General features: G+C 52.7%; 1 protein-coding gene across 21 annotated transcripts in view; it reads right to left on the bottom strand.

Moving 5' to 3' along the window:
* LOC113814989 (RNA-binding protein with multiple splicing 2) overlaps positions 1-13,163 on the bottom strand; it is a 325,312-nt gene that overhangs the window by 136,358 nt on the left and 175,791 nt on the right. For 12 of the 21 annotated variants that reach the window (XM_070143821.1, XM_070143812.1, XM_070143817.1 and 9 more), the window contains exon 2: positions 9,066-9,162. The exons of 4 other annotated variants lie outside the window; for them this stretch is intronic. In XM_070143821.1, the coding sequence (XP_069999922.1) occupies positions 9,066-9,162 (97 nt within the window). The remainder of the gene's footprint in view (positions 1-9,065; positions 9,163-13,163) is intronic. 5 more of the 21 variants (XM_070143814.1, XM_070143816.1, XM_070143819.1 and 2 more) reach the window with 1 other exon arrangement.

Below are 13,163 nucleotides of genomic sequence, written 5' to 3'. Positions count from 1 at the left end.
TTCATGAACAAGACGTAAACAAGGTCTTCATGACAGGAAAAGGGAGAGGAAAAAGATAAAAACATGGAAGGAAGGAAGGAAGGACAGAAGGAATAGACACAGAAGAAGGACGAAAAATGGGAAAAGTGAGTGATGGGACCGGAGGGCCGGATGGAGAGAGGGAGAGGGGGAGAGGGGGAGGAGGAGGAGATGGTTAGAGAGAGAGAGAGAGAGAGAGAGAGAGAGAGAGAGAGAGAGAGAGAGAGAGAGAGAGAGAGAGAGAGAGAGAGAGAGAGAGAGAAAGTAGATAAATAGATAAATATATAGCGACAGACGAGAAGGGAGAGAAGGAAGAAGGAAACATGGATAAGGGAGAGAGAGGACGGAGGGGAACAGACAGGGAGAGAGGGAGAAAGGGAGAGATGGAGGGAAGGAGAGAGGGAGGGAAGGAGGGAGGGAGGGAAGGAGAGAGGGAGGGATGGAGAGAGAGGGAGAGAGGGAGACAGGGGAGGGGAAGGAGAGAGAGGGAGAGAGGGAGGGAAGGAGAGAGAGGGAGACAGGGGAGAGGAAGGAGAGAGAGGGAGAGAGGGAGGGAAGGAGAGAGAGGGAGACAGGGGAGAGGACAAAGGCGTACGCGGCCGTGTGGTGACCCGGGAACTCCACCTGATGACCTAATAAACCTTGATATGAGAGTAAGGGAAAGAGGGGGAGAGGCGGGTAGCAGTGAAAGGGAGGAGAGGAGGTAAGGCAAGATGAGAAAAGAAAAAAGGAAGAAAGGAAGAGGGTAATAGGGAGAAGGTGAAGAGGAGGGGGGGGGGCACAGGACGGATAGATACAGGTATACAGACAGGAGGGACCGAGAGAGAAAGAAAGAGAGAGAGAGAGAGGAGGCGACGGAAGAGGGAAGGAAAGAGAAACATAGCGTTCTCAAGAGGGAGGCAGAGAAATAGAAAGAGAGAGGAAGAAAGAGGGAAAGAGAGGAAACACGATGAAAAGGGAATGGATATATCTGGATGAAAGAGGAGTGGCTGCACCTTACACTGGTGAGTGACGTAAGGGTAAAGGGTTAAAGGTGAACGAGGAGAAGGGTGTGGCAACTCGACACACCCAGCGCCGGACAGAGCTGAGAGCGAGAGAGCGGGCGAGAGAGAGAGAGAGAGAGAGAGAGAGAGAGAGAGAGAGAGAGAGAGAGAGAGAGAGAGAGAGAGAGAGAGAGAGAGAGAGAGAGAGAGAGAGAGAGAAGGAGGGAGGGAGACTGAAGTAAGAGCTTCGAGGGGAGGGAGGGAGACAAACGCAAGAAAAAGGGAAAGAGGGGGAAGCCAAAAGATCCGAAGGACAGAAGAGGGACACAACAAGGGCGTGAGAGAGAGAGAGAGAGAGAGAGAGAGAGAGAGAGAGAGAGAGAGAGAGAGAGAGAGAGAGAGAGAGAGAGAGAGAGAGAGAGAGAGAGAGCGAGCAAGCAGAGAAGAAAGCGAAAGAAAAAGAAAAGGCAACATAAGGGCGCAGGGAGTGAAAAGGGAGTTGGAGAAGCAGATCAACTCCAAGCCATGGGAGTTCTGTAGGTGCAAGCGAGGGGAAACTTAAAGGTGAGGGGAGGTACGGGGTGTGGTCGCTCGCTCCCCGCTCCCAGCCGGACTCCACCCAGCCTGCCAGCCGCCCTCTCGCACACACGCACGCACGCACGCACGTTAAACACACACACACACAAACTCATTCTCTCTCTCTCTCTCTCTCTCTCTCTCTCTCTCTCTCTCTCTCTCTCTCTCTCTCTCTCTCTCTCTCTCTCTCTCTCTCTCCGCGAAAAGGGCGACTTCAAAATGACTCTACTTCGAGACTACATAACGCCGCCCTTGATTCCCCCCTTGCTGCCGTGACCGCTTGACACACAGACAAAGAAAGACACACAGACCTACCGACACGCCCCCCTAACACACCTCCTCCCGACCCCCTTTCACTCCCCCCTATCCCTTCGGAGCCTCCGCCAGCGCCCTCAGGAACGCCGCCCGTGACAGGAGCCTTTCCCGCCAGGCCTGCGAAGGAATCAAAGGAAAGGAAAGACTCCCCCACCCCCCCTCCCTCCCCGACCGACCGACCGACCGAGCGACCTGCCGACTTGCCGACCGACCGACCGCCTGCAGTTTCTCCTCGGGCTGCAGCCTAAGGGGTATTTAAAAAGAAGCCTCCCCTGATGTAGGAGAGGAAGAGAGAGGAAGCCTTCATTTCATCTCTTTACTTACCCCCCCCCCCCAGGCAACTCCAACCCGCGGTAGGAGGAAGTGAGGGAGGAGGAGAGGAGAGGAGTGGGGGAGGGGGAGGGGAAGGGAGGAGGAAGGGGGCGAGGGGAGATATCGGGGGGGGAGGAGAAGTGAGAGAAGAAGCAGCAGGATAATAATAATAACAACAATAACAACAACAAAGGTGTATGAAAATGAGACGGGGAAAGAAAACAAATGGAGGAGGAGTAGAAGGGAGGGGGAGGGGGAGGAGGGAGGGGAGGGGGAAGAGGAGGAGGAGGAGGGAGGAGGATTGCGGAGAAAGGAGAGGAAGGAAACAATTACACACCGGGGAAGTACTGTAAAGGTCCGGCGCGGGATCCCGAGGTGGACCAAAGATTTAGAAATCGCAGAGGAACAAACACGACAACGAACTCATAAATAAATGAATCAGCGGATAACTGCAAATAAGAATATATGAATGAAATTAATTAAAATGTGTGAGTACTACTACTTCTAATAAGTAAAATCTACAAATAAATAAATAAAGAGGGAGTGAGGGAGGGAAGGGAGAGAGGGAGAGAGGGAGAGAGGGGAGAGAGAGAGAGGGGGAGAGAGAGAGAGGGGAGAGAGAGAGAGAGAGAGAGAGAGAGAGAGAGAGAGAGAGAGAGAGAGAGAGAGAGAGAGAGAGAGAGAGAGAGAGAGAGAGAGAGAGAGAGAGTGGGGGGGAAGGGAGAGAGAGAAAGAGAGAGATGAGGTAGGTATGGAATACGGGGAGAGAGTAGAGATAAAAATAGAAAAGGAGAAAAAAAAACAGTAACTAAGACAGAGAACCGAGGCGGGAAAGTCATAAGGAGAGCGAGGGCGTGGCCTGGAGGCGGGGCTATAGGAGCGAGGGCGTGGCTTAGAGGCGGGGCGTGAGGATGGTGGGCGTTGCTAAGAGAGGATAGAGAGAGAGAGAGAGAGAGAGAGAGAGAGAGAGAGAGAGAGAGAGAGAGAGAGAGAGAGAGAGAGAGAGAGAGAGAGAGAGAGAGAGAGAGAGAGAGAGAGAACGGATGAAGGGGAAGAGAAAGACTGAAGGAAAGAGAACAAGAGATAGAGAGGAGAGAGAATAAGCGAGAGAGTGGGATTGCAAACACACGAATAAACAAGCGAGAGAGAGAGAGAGAGAGAGAGAGAGAGAGAGAGAGAGAGAGAGAGAGAGAGAGAGAGAGAGAGAGAGAGAGAGAGAGAGAGAGAGAGAGAGAGAGAGAGAGAGAGAGAAAGAACGAGAGGACAAGCAACAAACAAGAGACAGAGCAAGCGAACGCAAGCGAGAGCAAGCGAAACCAAGAGAGGGAGAGAGAGGGAGAGCAAGCGAGAGCAAGCGAGCCAGCAAGCGAACTGAGCGAGGAAGGCGTGGCAGGGAGAGCGAGGCCGTGAGGAGGGCGTGGCGGCGGGGCAGGGCGAGCGGGCGAGCGGGAGGGCGGGAGGGAGGGAGGGAGGGAGGGAACCACCACCACCACCACCTGGCCGGCTCCACCCTCGCCGTGAGGTAGAGCGCTCACGCACGGAGGAGCGACGGGCGTGCGGGCGTGCGGGCGGGCGGGTCCGGGCAAAAATCAATAGAGGAATCAAATGTTACCCCTGGGCCATCCAGCTTAGCCTGGCCTAGTTCCTGCCACCAGGCCAGGTACCGATGGCTCTATCAGGAGACGACTTCGAAGTGGACTAGGCCTACGCCGGGGTGGGGGTGGGTGGGTGAGGGGTAAGGGGGGGAGGGTGTGTGCACGCGCTGGCATCCAGATTCTCGTTAGATTTCTCTCTCTCTCTCTCTCCTCTCTGCGTCTCTCTTTCTTCCCCCACCCCCTTCCCATCCACATATCGACTCTCGTTATCTTTGTCTCTCTTCTCCTCTGTCTTTCTTCCCCTTCCTTCCCATCCACATATCGACTGTTTTATTTCCCTCTCTCCCTCACTTTCTTTCCCTTTCGAATCCAATCCTTTCCCTCCCTCTCCTCCTAGCTTCCCTCTTCCTTCCCATCCACATATCGACTGTTTTCTTTCTCTCCTCCCCCCCTCTCCCCCTTCCCCCCCTAAAGCCGGCTTCTTCATTCGCCGCGCAGATTCTGACACGTGCAGATTACGTCGCAAAACGCCAATTCCGTTATCGCCGGCAACCGACCGACTCCCCGACAACGAAAGGGTGATCGAAAAACACGCAAATCCTCATCGCACTTGATACTGTTAACAACCGTCATCGGCTTCATCGTTATTCCCTTAACGCTTACAGTCGCAATCCTTATTTATGATCTGAGACTCGTGCGCGGCTCGTTTTTGTGACGTCACTGCCATCGCCACCAGCAATCTCATTTTATCTCTCTCTCACCCCTCTTTCTTTCTCTCTCTCTCTCTCTCTCCTCCTCCCCTTCTTTCTCTCTCCCCCTCTCCCTCTCTTTCTCTCTCTCCCTCCCCCTCTCCCTTCCCTATCTCTCTCCTCTCTCCCCCTCTCTCTCTCCCTCCCTCTCTCTCTCTCTCTCTCTCTCTCTCTCCTGTTCCTCCTCTCTCTCTCTCTCTCCCTCTCCGGGGAACGAAGCACTACACAACACCTCTGCGACAGTAGGTTATGCCACATCACACTGCATTACCAGTGCCCTCTCACCCCACCGCTCTTCCCCCCCTCCCCCCAACCACTCCTAACCCACCCCCGTTCATTGGCTGCGTTTGTCCCTCCGCCAGACACCTTCCTTAGGAGGGCACAGCTTTGTTTAGGTGGGTTCGAAGTGACTGTGGTGCATCGAATAAAAGGAGGAGTAGGAGGTGCCTGAGGAGGAGACGGAGGAGGAAGAAGATGAAGAAGAGGAGGAAAAAGAGGAGGTGGAGGATGAGGAGGCGGAGGAAGAGGAGGTGGAGGATGAGGAGGCGGAGGAAGAGGAGGTGGATGATGATGATGATGATGATGATGATGATGATGATGATGGTAAGGAGGAGGAGGAAGAAGGTAAAATAGTGGAAAACGAGAAAACGATAAAGCGGAGGAAGATGAAGAGAATGAAGAAGAAGAGATGGAGGGAGGTAAAAGACGTGGGAAAAGGAAACGAGAGAGGAGAGAACGATAGGTAGTTAATAAAAAAACATTAGGAATAAAATCCAACTGTGATTTTTGCCCCACATTCCCAATCCCTACCGTGATGCCTTCAATGGCACCTGCAACATAGTCTAATGTGTCTGGCGCATTTGCAACATCGCCATCTGCTTTAACAATCTCCCACACACACGGCCACCGCGTCATCGCCGTTGTATTTTCATATCAATTACGTATCATCATTAACACCCCCCCCTGCACTCAATTACTATTAAATTAAGCCACCGACAGAAACAAAGAAACGTTTCGATGTAAAAAACAACAACAACCTAGAAACGTTTTGATATTAACAGAACCCAAAAACGTTGCGATATCAACAGAACCCAGAAACGTTTCGATATAAACAGAACCGAGAAACGTTTCGATATCAACAGAACCGAGAAACGTTTCCATATAAACAGAACCCAGAAACGTTTCGGTTTCTTTGGCTCCCCACCACCCACACTCCCTCAAGAAAGAAACGTTTTTGATATATCTTAAGGATCCCTTGACGCACGAACGGTAGTTAATGACTTTCTTCATAGATACTTAAGAAAGCCGTTGCGAATTTCTTGCCATTATATTCACACGTGATATCCGATAACCCGGAAACATAAATCAAAATAACAAATCCAAATAAAAACATAAAAGACAACGAGAACAAAGAAAACAAAAATCTATATAACTTTACCAACGTGGCACTTGATCAATATTGTGCACCCTCCTCCCCTCCCCTTCCCCCCCGACCCCCATCCTCCCCGCCTTCAGCTCGACCTGCAATGAGCTGCTTGGCCCCGTCACCTGTTCTCCCGGTCGCTCTGATTCTACCACGTGCCGTTTCCCTTTTCCTCTTCTTTAACCTCCTTTTCCTCTTGTTACTGAGCGATTTTTGTTTCTATTGTTTTCTCTCTCTCTCTCTCTCTCTCTCTCTCTCTCTCTCTCTCTCTCTCTCTCTCTCTCTCTCTCTCTCTCTCATGTGTGTGTGTGTATGGGCGCGCGCGCGCCTGCCTTGAGCTATGAAAGTGGAGAAAGACAACGACTGAAGTGGGAAGACAGGAGGGGGGGGGGAAGAGAGGTAAGTCGGAAGAAGAGGGGAGAAGGTAAAGAGGAAAGAGGGGACAGAGAGAAGACAGCAAAGAAGGAACTGAGGGGTGGAGGGGGAAGGGATTGAGGAGAGAAGGGACAGTGGGTAAGGGAGAGAGAAAGAGGAGAGGAGAGAGGGAATAGAGGAGGTGAGAAAGAGGAGAGAGGAGAGGAGAGGGGGAGGAGAGGTGAAAGAAATGAGAGGAGAGAAAAGGGGGACCGAGGGCAGAGAGAGAGGAGAGGAAAGGAGAGAGAGGGTGCAGAGGGCGGAGAGAGGAGAGAGAGGGGGGCGAGGGCAGAGAGAGGGGGCCGAGGGCGGAGAGAAGAGAGAAGAGAGAGAGAGAGAGAGGGGGGACCGAGGGCGGAGAGAAGAGAGAAGAGAGAAGAGAGAAGAGAGAGAGGGGGGACCGAGGGCGGAGAGAGGTTGTTAAGAGGCGGCGGAGAGGCCGCGACGGGACGGAATAAAGAAGCTAATAAGAGGGCCGGCCGGACGATGCGATCATATTTACACATCTCGGCGTCTGGAGGTAACGAGCGGCGAGGGCTGAAGTCTCGAGTATAAAATTGCGTCATTATCCTGGACTTACTTTTCTCTTCCCCTTAACCTCTCCCCCTCCCCCTCCTCCACCCCCCTTCCCGCTCGCTCCCCCTCCTATCCCCTTCCCTTTACCCATTCCCTTCTCCAGCTCCCCAATCTTCGACCATCAGTCTTCCTTCCGTCGCCCATGCTTTCCCCCCTCTTCTCTCTCTCTCTCTCTCTCTCCCCCTTTCTCTCGTCCACACACTTTTTTTCCTCTTATTTCCTTCCACCTCCTCATGTCTTTCCTTTCCTTCGGCTTCCCTCCTTCCCCATTCCCTTAAACTCCCCTTTTCCCCCCAACGAATCTCTAACCACTCTCCCCCTTCCTTCTTTTTATCCCCCCACATTGTCCCTCCTTCCCCCAACCCCTTCCCCTTCTTTTATATCTACCCACATCGTTCCTCCCTCCCCTTCCTTATATCTCCCCCACATCGCCCCATCCTCCCCATAGCCCCCAACCCCCTCCTTCCACCCCCTTCCGCCCAACCCCTCCTTCCACCCTCCACCCAACCCCTCCTTCCACCCTCCACCCAACCCCTTCTACCCAACCCCCTCCTTCCACCCCCTTCTGCCCAACCCCTCCTTCCACCCCCTTCCGCCCAACCCCCTCCTTCCACCCCCTTCCGCCCAACCCCCTCCTTCCACCCCCTTCCGCCCAACCCCCTCCTTCCACCCCCTTCCGCCCAACCCCCCTCCTTCCACCCCCTTCCGCCCAACCCCCTCCTTCCACCCCTTCCGCCCAACCCCCTCCTTCCACCCCTTCCGCCCAACCCCCTCCTTCCACCCCCTTCCGCCCAACCCCCTCCTTCCACCCCTCTTCCGCCCAACCCCCTCCCTTCCACCCCCTTCCGCCCAACCCCCTCCTTCCACCCCCTTCCGCCCAACCCCCTCCTTCCACCCCCTTCCGCCCAACCCCCTCCTTCCACCCCCTTCCGCCCAACCCCTCCTTCCACCCTCCACCCAACCCCTCCTTCCACCCCCTTCCGCTCAACCCCTCCTTCCACCCCTCTTCCGCCCAACCCCCTCCTTCCACCCCCTTCCGCCCAACCCCCTCCTTCCACCCCCTTCCGCCCAACCCCCTCGTCCTCGCACGGGCGGAGACGCGCTCGAGGCGTAGCGAGGCTGCGTTATTTATTCACGTCGCTACTTCTACCTGGCGTGTGCGCGGAGGTGCTGCGTACGCTAGGCTGGTGTGTACGCCGAGTGGGGCCATTTTTTCTAGAGGACTAGTAGCGTGGATGTGCAATACAAGGCACGTAGGATTTTTTTTCCCTTCCTTTTTAAGACTATGGGAGTGGTCCTGCGTCTGCCCCCTGTGAGACATTAGGTCCTCAGTTTGGACGCCGCCTTTAAACTCTTCTAGGTCTATCGAACTCTTAAAGTGCACTGTCAGGAAAGTGTACGAGCTGACTGCTGACACTATCTGCTATGTACAATGACTAATAGTTATATTTACAGACCCATATTCAGTCTGACATTAATTTCACTGAGGATCGAACAACCTGTCAATTACCGGGCTCACACGCCGACAACAATGTCCAAGGCGGCGGGGCTATAAAGCGCTAGATACGCACATCCTTTTACAAAAAAGCGCACACAGCCAGATGTACACACACGCCTCCTCAAGTGGACACACAGCCACGAATGCACACACAATTAAACGCGTGGCTCCAGGTGCACGTGCAAGCCAGGTCGTGCTGCACCTGGGCCGGCGAGAAGCACCGCCAGCACCCCGTCAGCGCACCGCAGGAGGAGACGGTGGGCGAGTCTTGGTCCGAGGGGAGAGAAGAGCGCCAGCGGCATCTACGGCAGCCACGCAACCGTCGACGGAGCCTTGGCACGCAAGCGAAAATGTTGTACATACCTCTTCCCCCTTTCCATTTTCTTCCTCCTTTTTCTCTTCCTCCTCCACCATCTACTACTTCTAGTTCAATTTCTCGTTCTCCTCCTCCTCCTCCTGCTTCTGCTCTTCCTCCTCCTGCACCGCCCCTCCTCGTGGCCCCCCTCCCCTCCCGTTTCCTCCTCAAGCCCAGGGCACGGGCCTCCTTCACCACCATACCCAGCACAGGTACTCCCGGGGCACAAGGCACGGGGCACGCTCCCTCACCTGCCCAGCGGCGGGGTCGTGCAGCTCTTCGTCCCAGTGGTCGTCGTCGGGGTCGGCCTCCCGCGCTCTCTTGCGGGACATGGCGCGGCTTACCTGCGGGAGGGAGAGAGAGCGGTCAGGCGGGGAGACGTGCGGACGGAGGGACGGAGGGAGGGAAAGGGAGACTTGGGGTCGGAAGGAGGGAGGGAGGGAGGGAGGGAGGGAAAAGGACAGGGAGACTTGGGGTCGGAAGGAGGGAGGGAGGGAAAAGGACAGGGAGACTTGGGGACGGAGGGAGGGAGGGAAAGGGACAGGGAGACTTGGGGACGGAGGGAGGGAGGGAAAGGGACAGGGAGACTTGGGGACGGAGGGAGGGAGGGAAAGGGACAGGGAGACTTGGGGACGGAGGGAGGGAGGGAAAGGGACAGGGAGACTTGGGGATGGAAGGGAGGGCGAGTGTTCAGGCAGGGAGACTTGAAGAAGGAGGGAAATGTGAAAGGAGGGAAACGAGGGGAAAAGGGAGAGGAGGGAAAGGGAGATGGAGGAAAGGGGGCACGGGAAGGGAAGGGAATTAGAAAGAAGCCGAAGACAGGATGAGAGAGTGAATAAGAGGCAGGTAGAAGAGCATGAAACGCGGAATAAGGTGGAAGAGGCGAATAAGAAAAAGAGGAAGCGGACGATGGGAGGGAGACGAAAGAGGAAAGATAAATAAGTGAGCGCGGTGAGAGTTAGGAGAAAGGCGAAGGAATCGACAAGAGGAGAGTTGGAGGGGGAAGGGAAAAGACAAAGAAGGGAATGGATAATGGAAATAAAGATGAGAAGGAAAAAAGGAGGAGGAAAGTAACAGGTAATAAATGGGAGAAATAAACATATAAATATATACACACAGGCATATATAAACATAACAAACATAATCGCATCAATCTTGTTATCCCTATCTCCCTCTTCGATAAAGAAGGGGAAGTGGCAATTATCCCGATAACAAAGAATAAGCAGACATGTCGAGAAATACTCCCACTTCGAAACACCGATAAACCTATTACAGAAATCCCGAACGAGGATGTCTGGAGAGAGAGAAAGGGAATAAATAAAGACAAGGGACACATACACTGTTAAAATATCTTGAATAAATAGACAAGTAAACAACAAAATAAATAAATGACATAAATAAATGAATAAATAATAATCTAAAGGTGTCTACACGGATTCCATTTTACCTTTCTTGAGAGAGTCACGTGTCACTTTCCCCCATACCTTTCCTTTACCTTCCACCCCTTCACCTCCACCCCATCCCCTCCCCTCCTCCCCCATACCTTTCCCAACCACACCCCTCCTTCCCCATACCCCCATCGCACAATCCACCTTCCCTCCCCACCCAAACCCCACCTTCCCCATCCCCTCCCCACCCAAACCCAGCTTCCCCATCCCCTCACCATCCCAACCCCATCTTCCCCATCCCCTCCCCACCCCAACCCCATCTTCCCCATCCCCTCCCTCACCCCAACCCCCATCTTCCCCATCCCCTCCCCACCCCAACCCCATCTTCCCCATCCCCTCCCCACCCCAACCCCATCTTCCCTTCCCCTCCCCACCCCAATCCCATCTTCCCCATCCCCTCCCCACCCCAACCCCATCTTCCCCATCCCCTCCCCACCCCAACTCCATCTTCCCCATCCCCTCTCCACCGCAACCCCATCTTCCCCATACCCCCATACACCCCCATCCCCCGCCCACCCTCCGGACCTAACCGCGAGCTGGCACTACATCAGGCGTGAGAGGGAGTAGGTAAACACGCATCGCTCTCCCCTCACTCCTTGTTTCCCCTCGCACCGACACCGCCATTGACAAGGTCGTTAGAACGCGCGGACAAATCCTGGGGAGAGGGAGGGAGGGGAGTGAGGGGGAAGAGGGAAGGAGGGGAGTGAGGGGGGAGAGGGAAGGAGGGGAGTGAGGGAGGAGAGAGAGAATAGGGAGTGAAGAAAGGAGGATTCGGACGTAAGTAGAAAGGGGAGAAAGAGGAAGAGGGGAGAGGAGGAGGGGGATAGGGAGTGAAGAAAGGAGGGTTCGGACGTAAGGAGAAAGGGGAGAAAGAGAAAGAGGGGAGGAGGAGGAGGAGGATGAAGAAGAAAAGGACAGGTATAAAAGAAGAGGAATGGGAGAGAAGGGTTCAGTATGAGCGAGAGGGGGTGGATAAATGGATGGGAGAAGGAGGATAGAGAAGAAAAAATGGATGGGCGAGGGAGAGGGGAGTGAAGGAGATAAAAAAGGGTGTCTGGCCTAAACTGAAAACGAGAAATAAAGACAGCAACATACTGTGTGTGTCGGAGAGAGAGAGATAGATAGATAGATAGATAGATAGATAGATAGATAGAGAGGGAGAGGAGGAGGAGAGGGAGAGGGAGAGGAGAGGGAGAGAGAGAGAGAGAGAGAGAGAGAGAGAGAGAGAGAGAGAGAGAGAGAGAGAGAGAGAGAGAGAGAGAGAGAGAGAGAGAGAGGGGGGGGGGAGGGAGAGAGCGGGAGGGAGAGACAGAGAAATAGATAGATAGATAGATAAGATATATAGAGAGGGAGAAAGGGTGGGGGGTAGAAGAGAAGAGAGAGGGGGAGATAAAGGCAACAGAGGATTAAAACAAACAACAAAAAAATCAAATCCACAGAACAAGTAAACAATAGTAATAGAAATGAAAACAAGATATAGCAAAAACAACAAACAATAAAGGCAACCGCCATTGGCCTAATTGGCAAATAATAAACATGATTCCCGATTATGACGGAGAGAAAAGAATACTGAAATCAGACGGAGAAAGAGAAAGAGAACGAGAGAGAAGAGAAGAGAAAAGATAAGAGAAGAGAAGAAAAGAGAAGAGGAGACAGACAGAACCAAAGAGAAAGAGAAAGAAACAAGAGAGAGAAAAAACAGTAAGAAACCGCAAGAAACCAACCAACAAACAAAGAAAAACAAAGAGACATAAACAAAGCGACGGCCGGATGAAAACCTTCCTACGGCTGTCACGCTTAATGGAATAAATGTCCCGCGGATGAAAACTACCAGCGTAAAATAACCTTAACAAATGGGCGAAGGGGACGGGATTGGCCTTAGTCTTTTAACGATGGGCTGAGGGATGGGAGGGGCGGGGATGGGTGGAGGAGGGGAGGGATGGGAGGGGGAGGGGAGGGGAGGGAAAGGAAGGGGGAGATGAGAGGAAAGGAAGACGATCGCTTATACAAGCGGGCCGCAAACACGCTCTTTCACTCTTTTACATACACATACACACATGTATATATATATATATATATATATATATATATATATATATATATATATATATATATATATATATATATATATATATACGCACACATACACACAAACACACGGGTGGGGAGGGACTTTTAGATAGATAGTTACTGACAGAAATAGAATGATTTTGTCCTCCCACCTAAAAAAAATAACTGCAACAATAACAAAACTAAACCGGCCTCCCCCTCGTACCGGCGCGGGGAAGGGCGTCGCCAAACCGAAGTCTCTCTTCCAGCTTTCAACCTTCAACCTCCAGCCGGGGAATCTCTTAAGCTTATTGAAAAATCTTTCGGTCGAAACAGGGGTTGCCAAGCCGTAGATTTCCGAGAAGGGAAACGCGGTCGCCGATCCCGTTCCGGTGACTTCCATTTTCCACGGGAAACGGAAGTGCATATATGTGTATATATGTGTTTATGTATGTAAATGGGCCCGCGCGGGCGTACACACACACACACACACACACACACACACACACACACACACACACACACACACACACACACACACACACACACACACACACAAACCCTTTACATCTTTATATACCATATATACATATACCGCATATATATTATACATCGATACAAGGAGTCAACCTCACTCCACTTACACGATATCTTACCAAAAGGCAGTACCTGTCTAAGAATTACACGGATCATCATCAACGTGCGTGTGCGTGCGTGTAGGTTTATCGTCGGGCCCGATCTAAGTAGCTCCGAAGAGAGATTATAAGGGATGAGGTCGATAAAGGGAAAACTAATAAAAATGTTAATCAAGAGAAGCACGAATATCACTAAAGGAATTGGATCTTGCGTTTT

This window comes from Penaeus vannamei, chromosome 31 (assembly GCF_042767895.1).
Source record: "Penaeus vannamei isolate JL-2024 chromosome 31, ASM4276789v1, whole genome shotgun sequence".
NCBI classification, from domain to species: Eukaryota; Metazoa; Arthropoda; class Malacostraca; order Decapoda; family Penaeidae; genus Penaeus; species Penaeus vannamei.
This window is presented reverse-complemented; position numbering and strand designations above follow the sequence as displayed.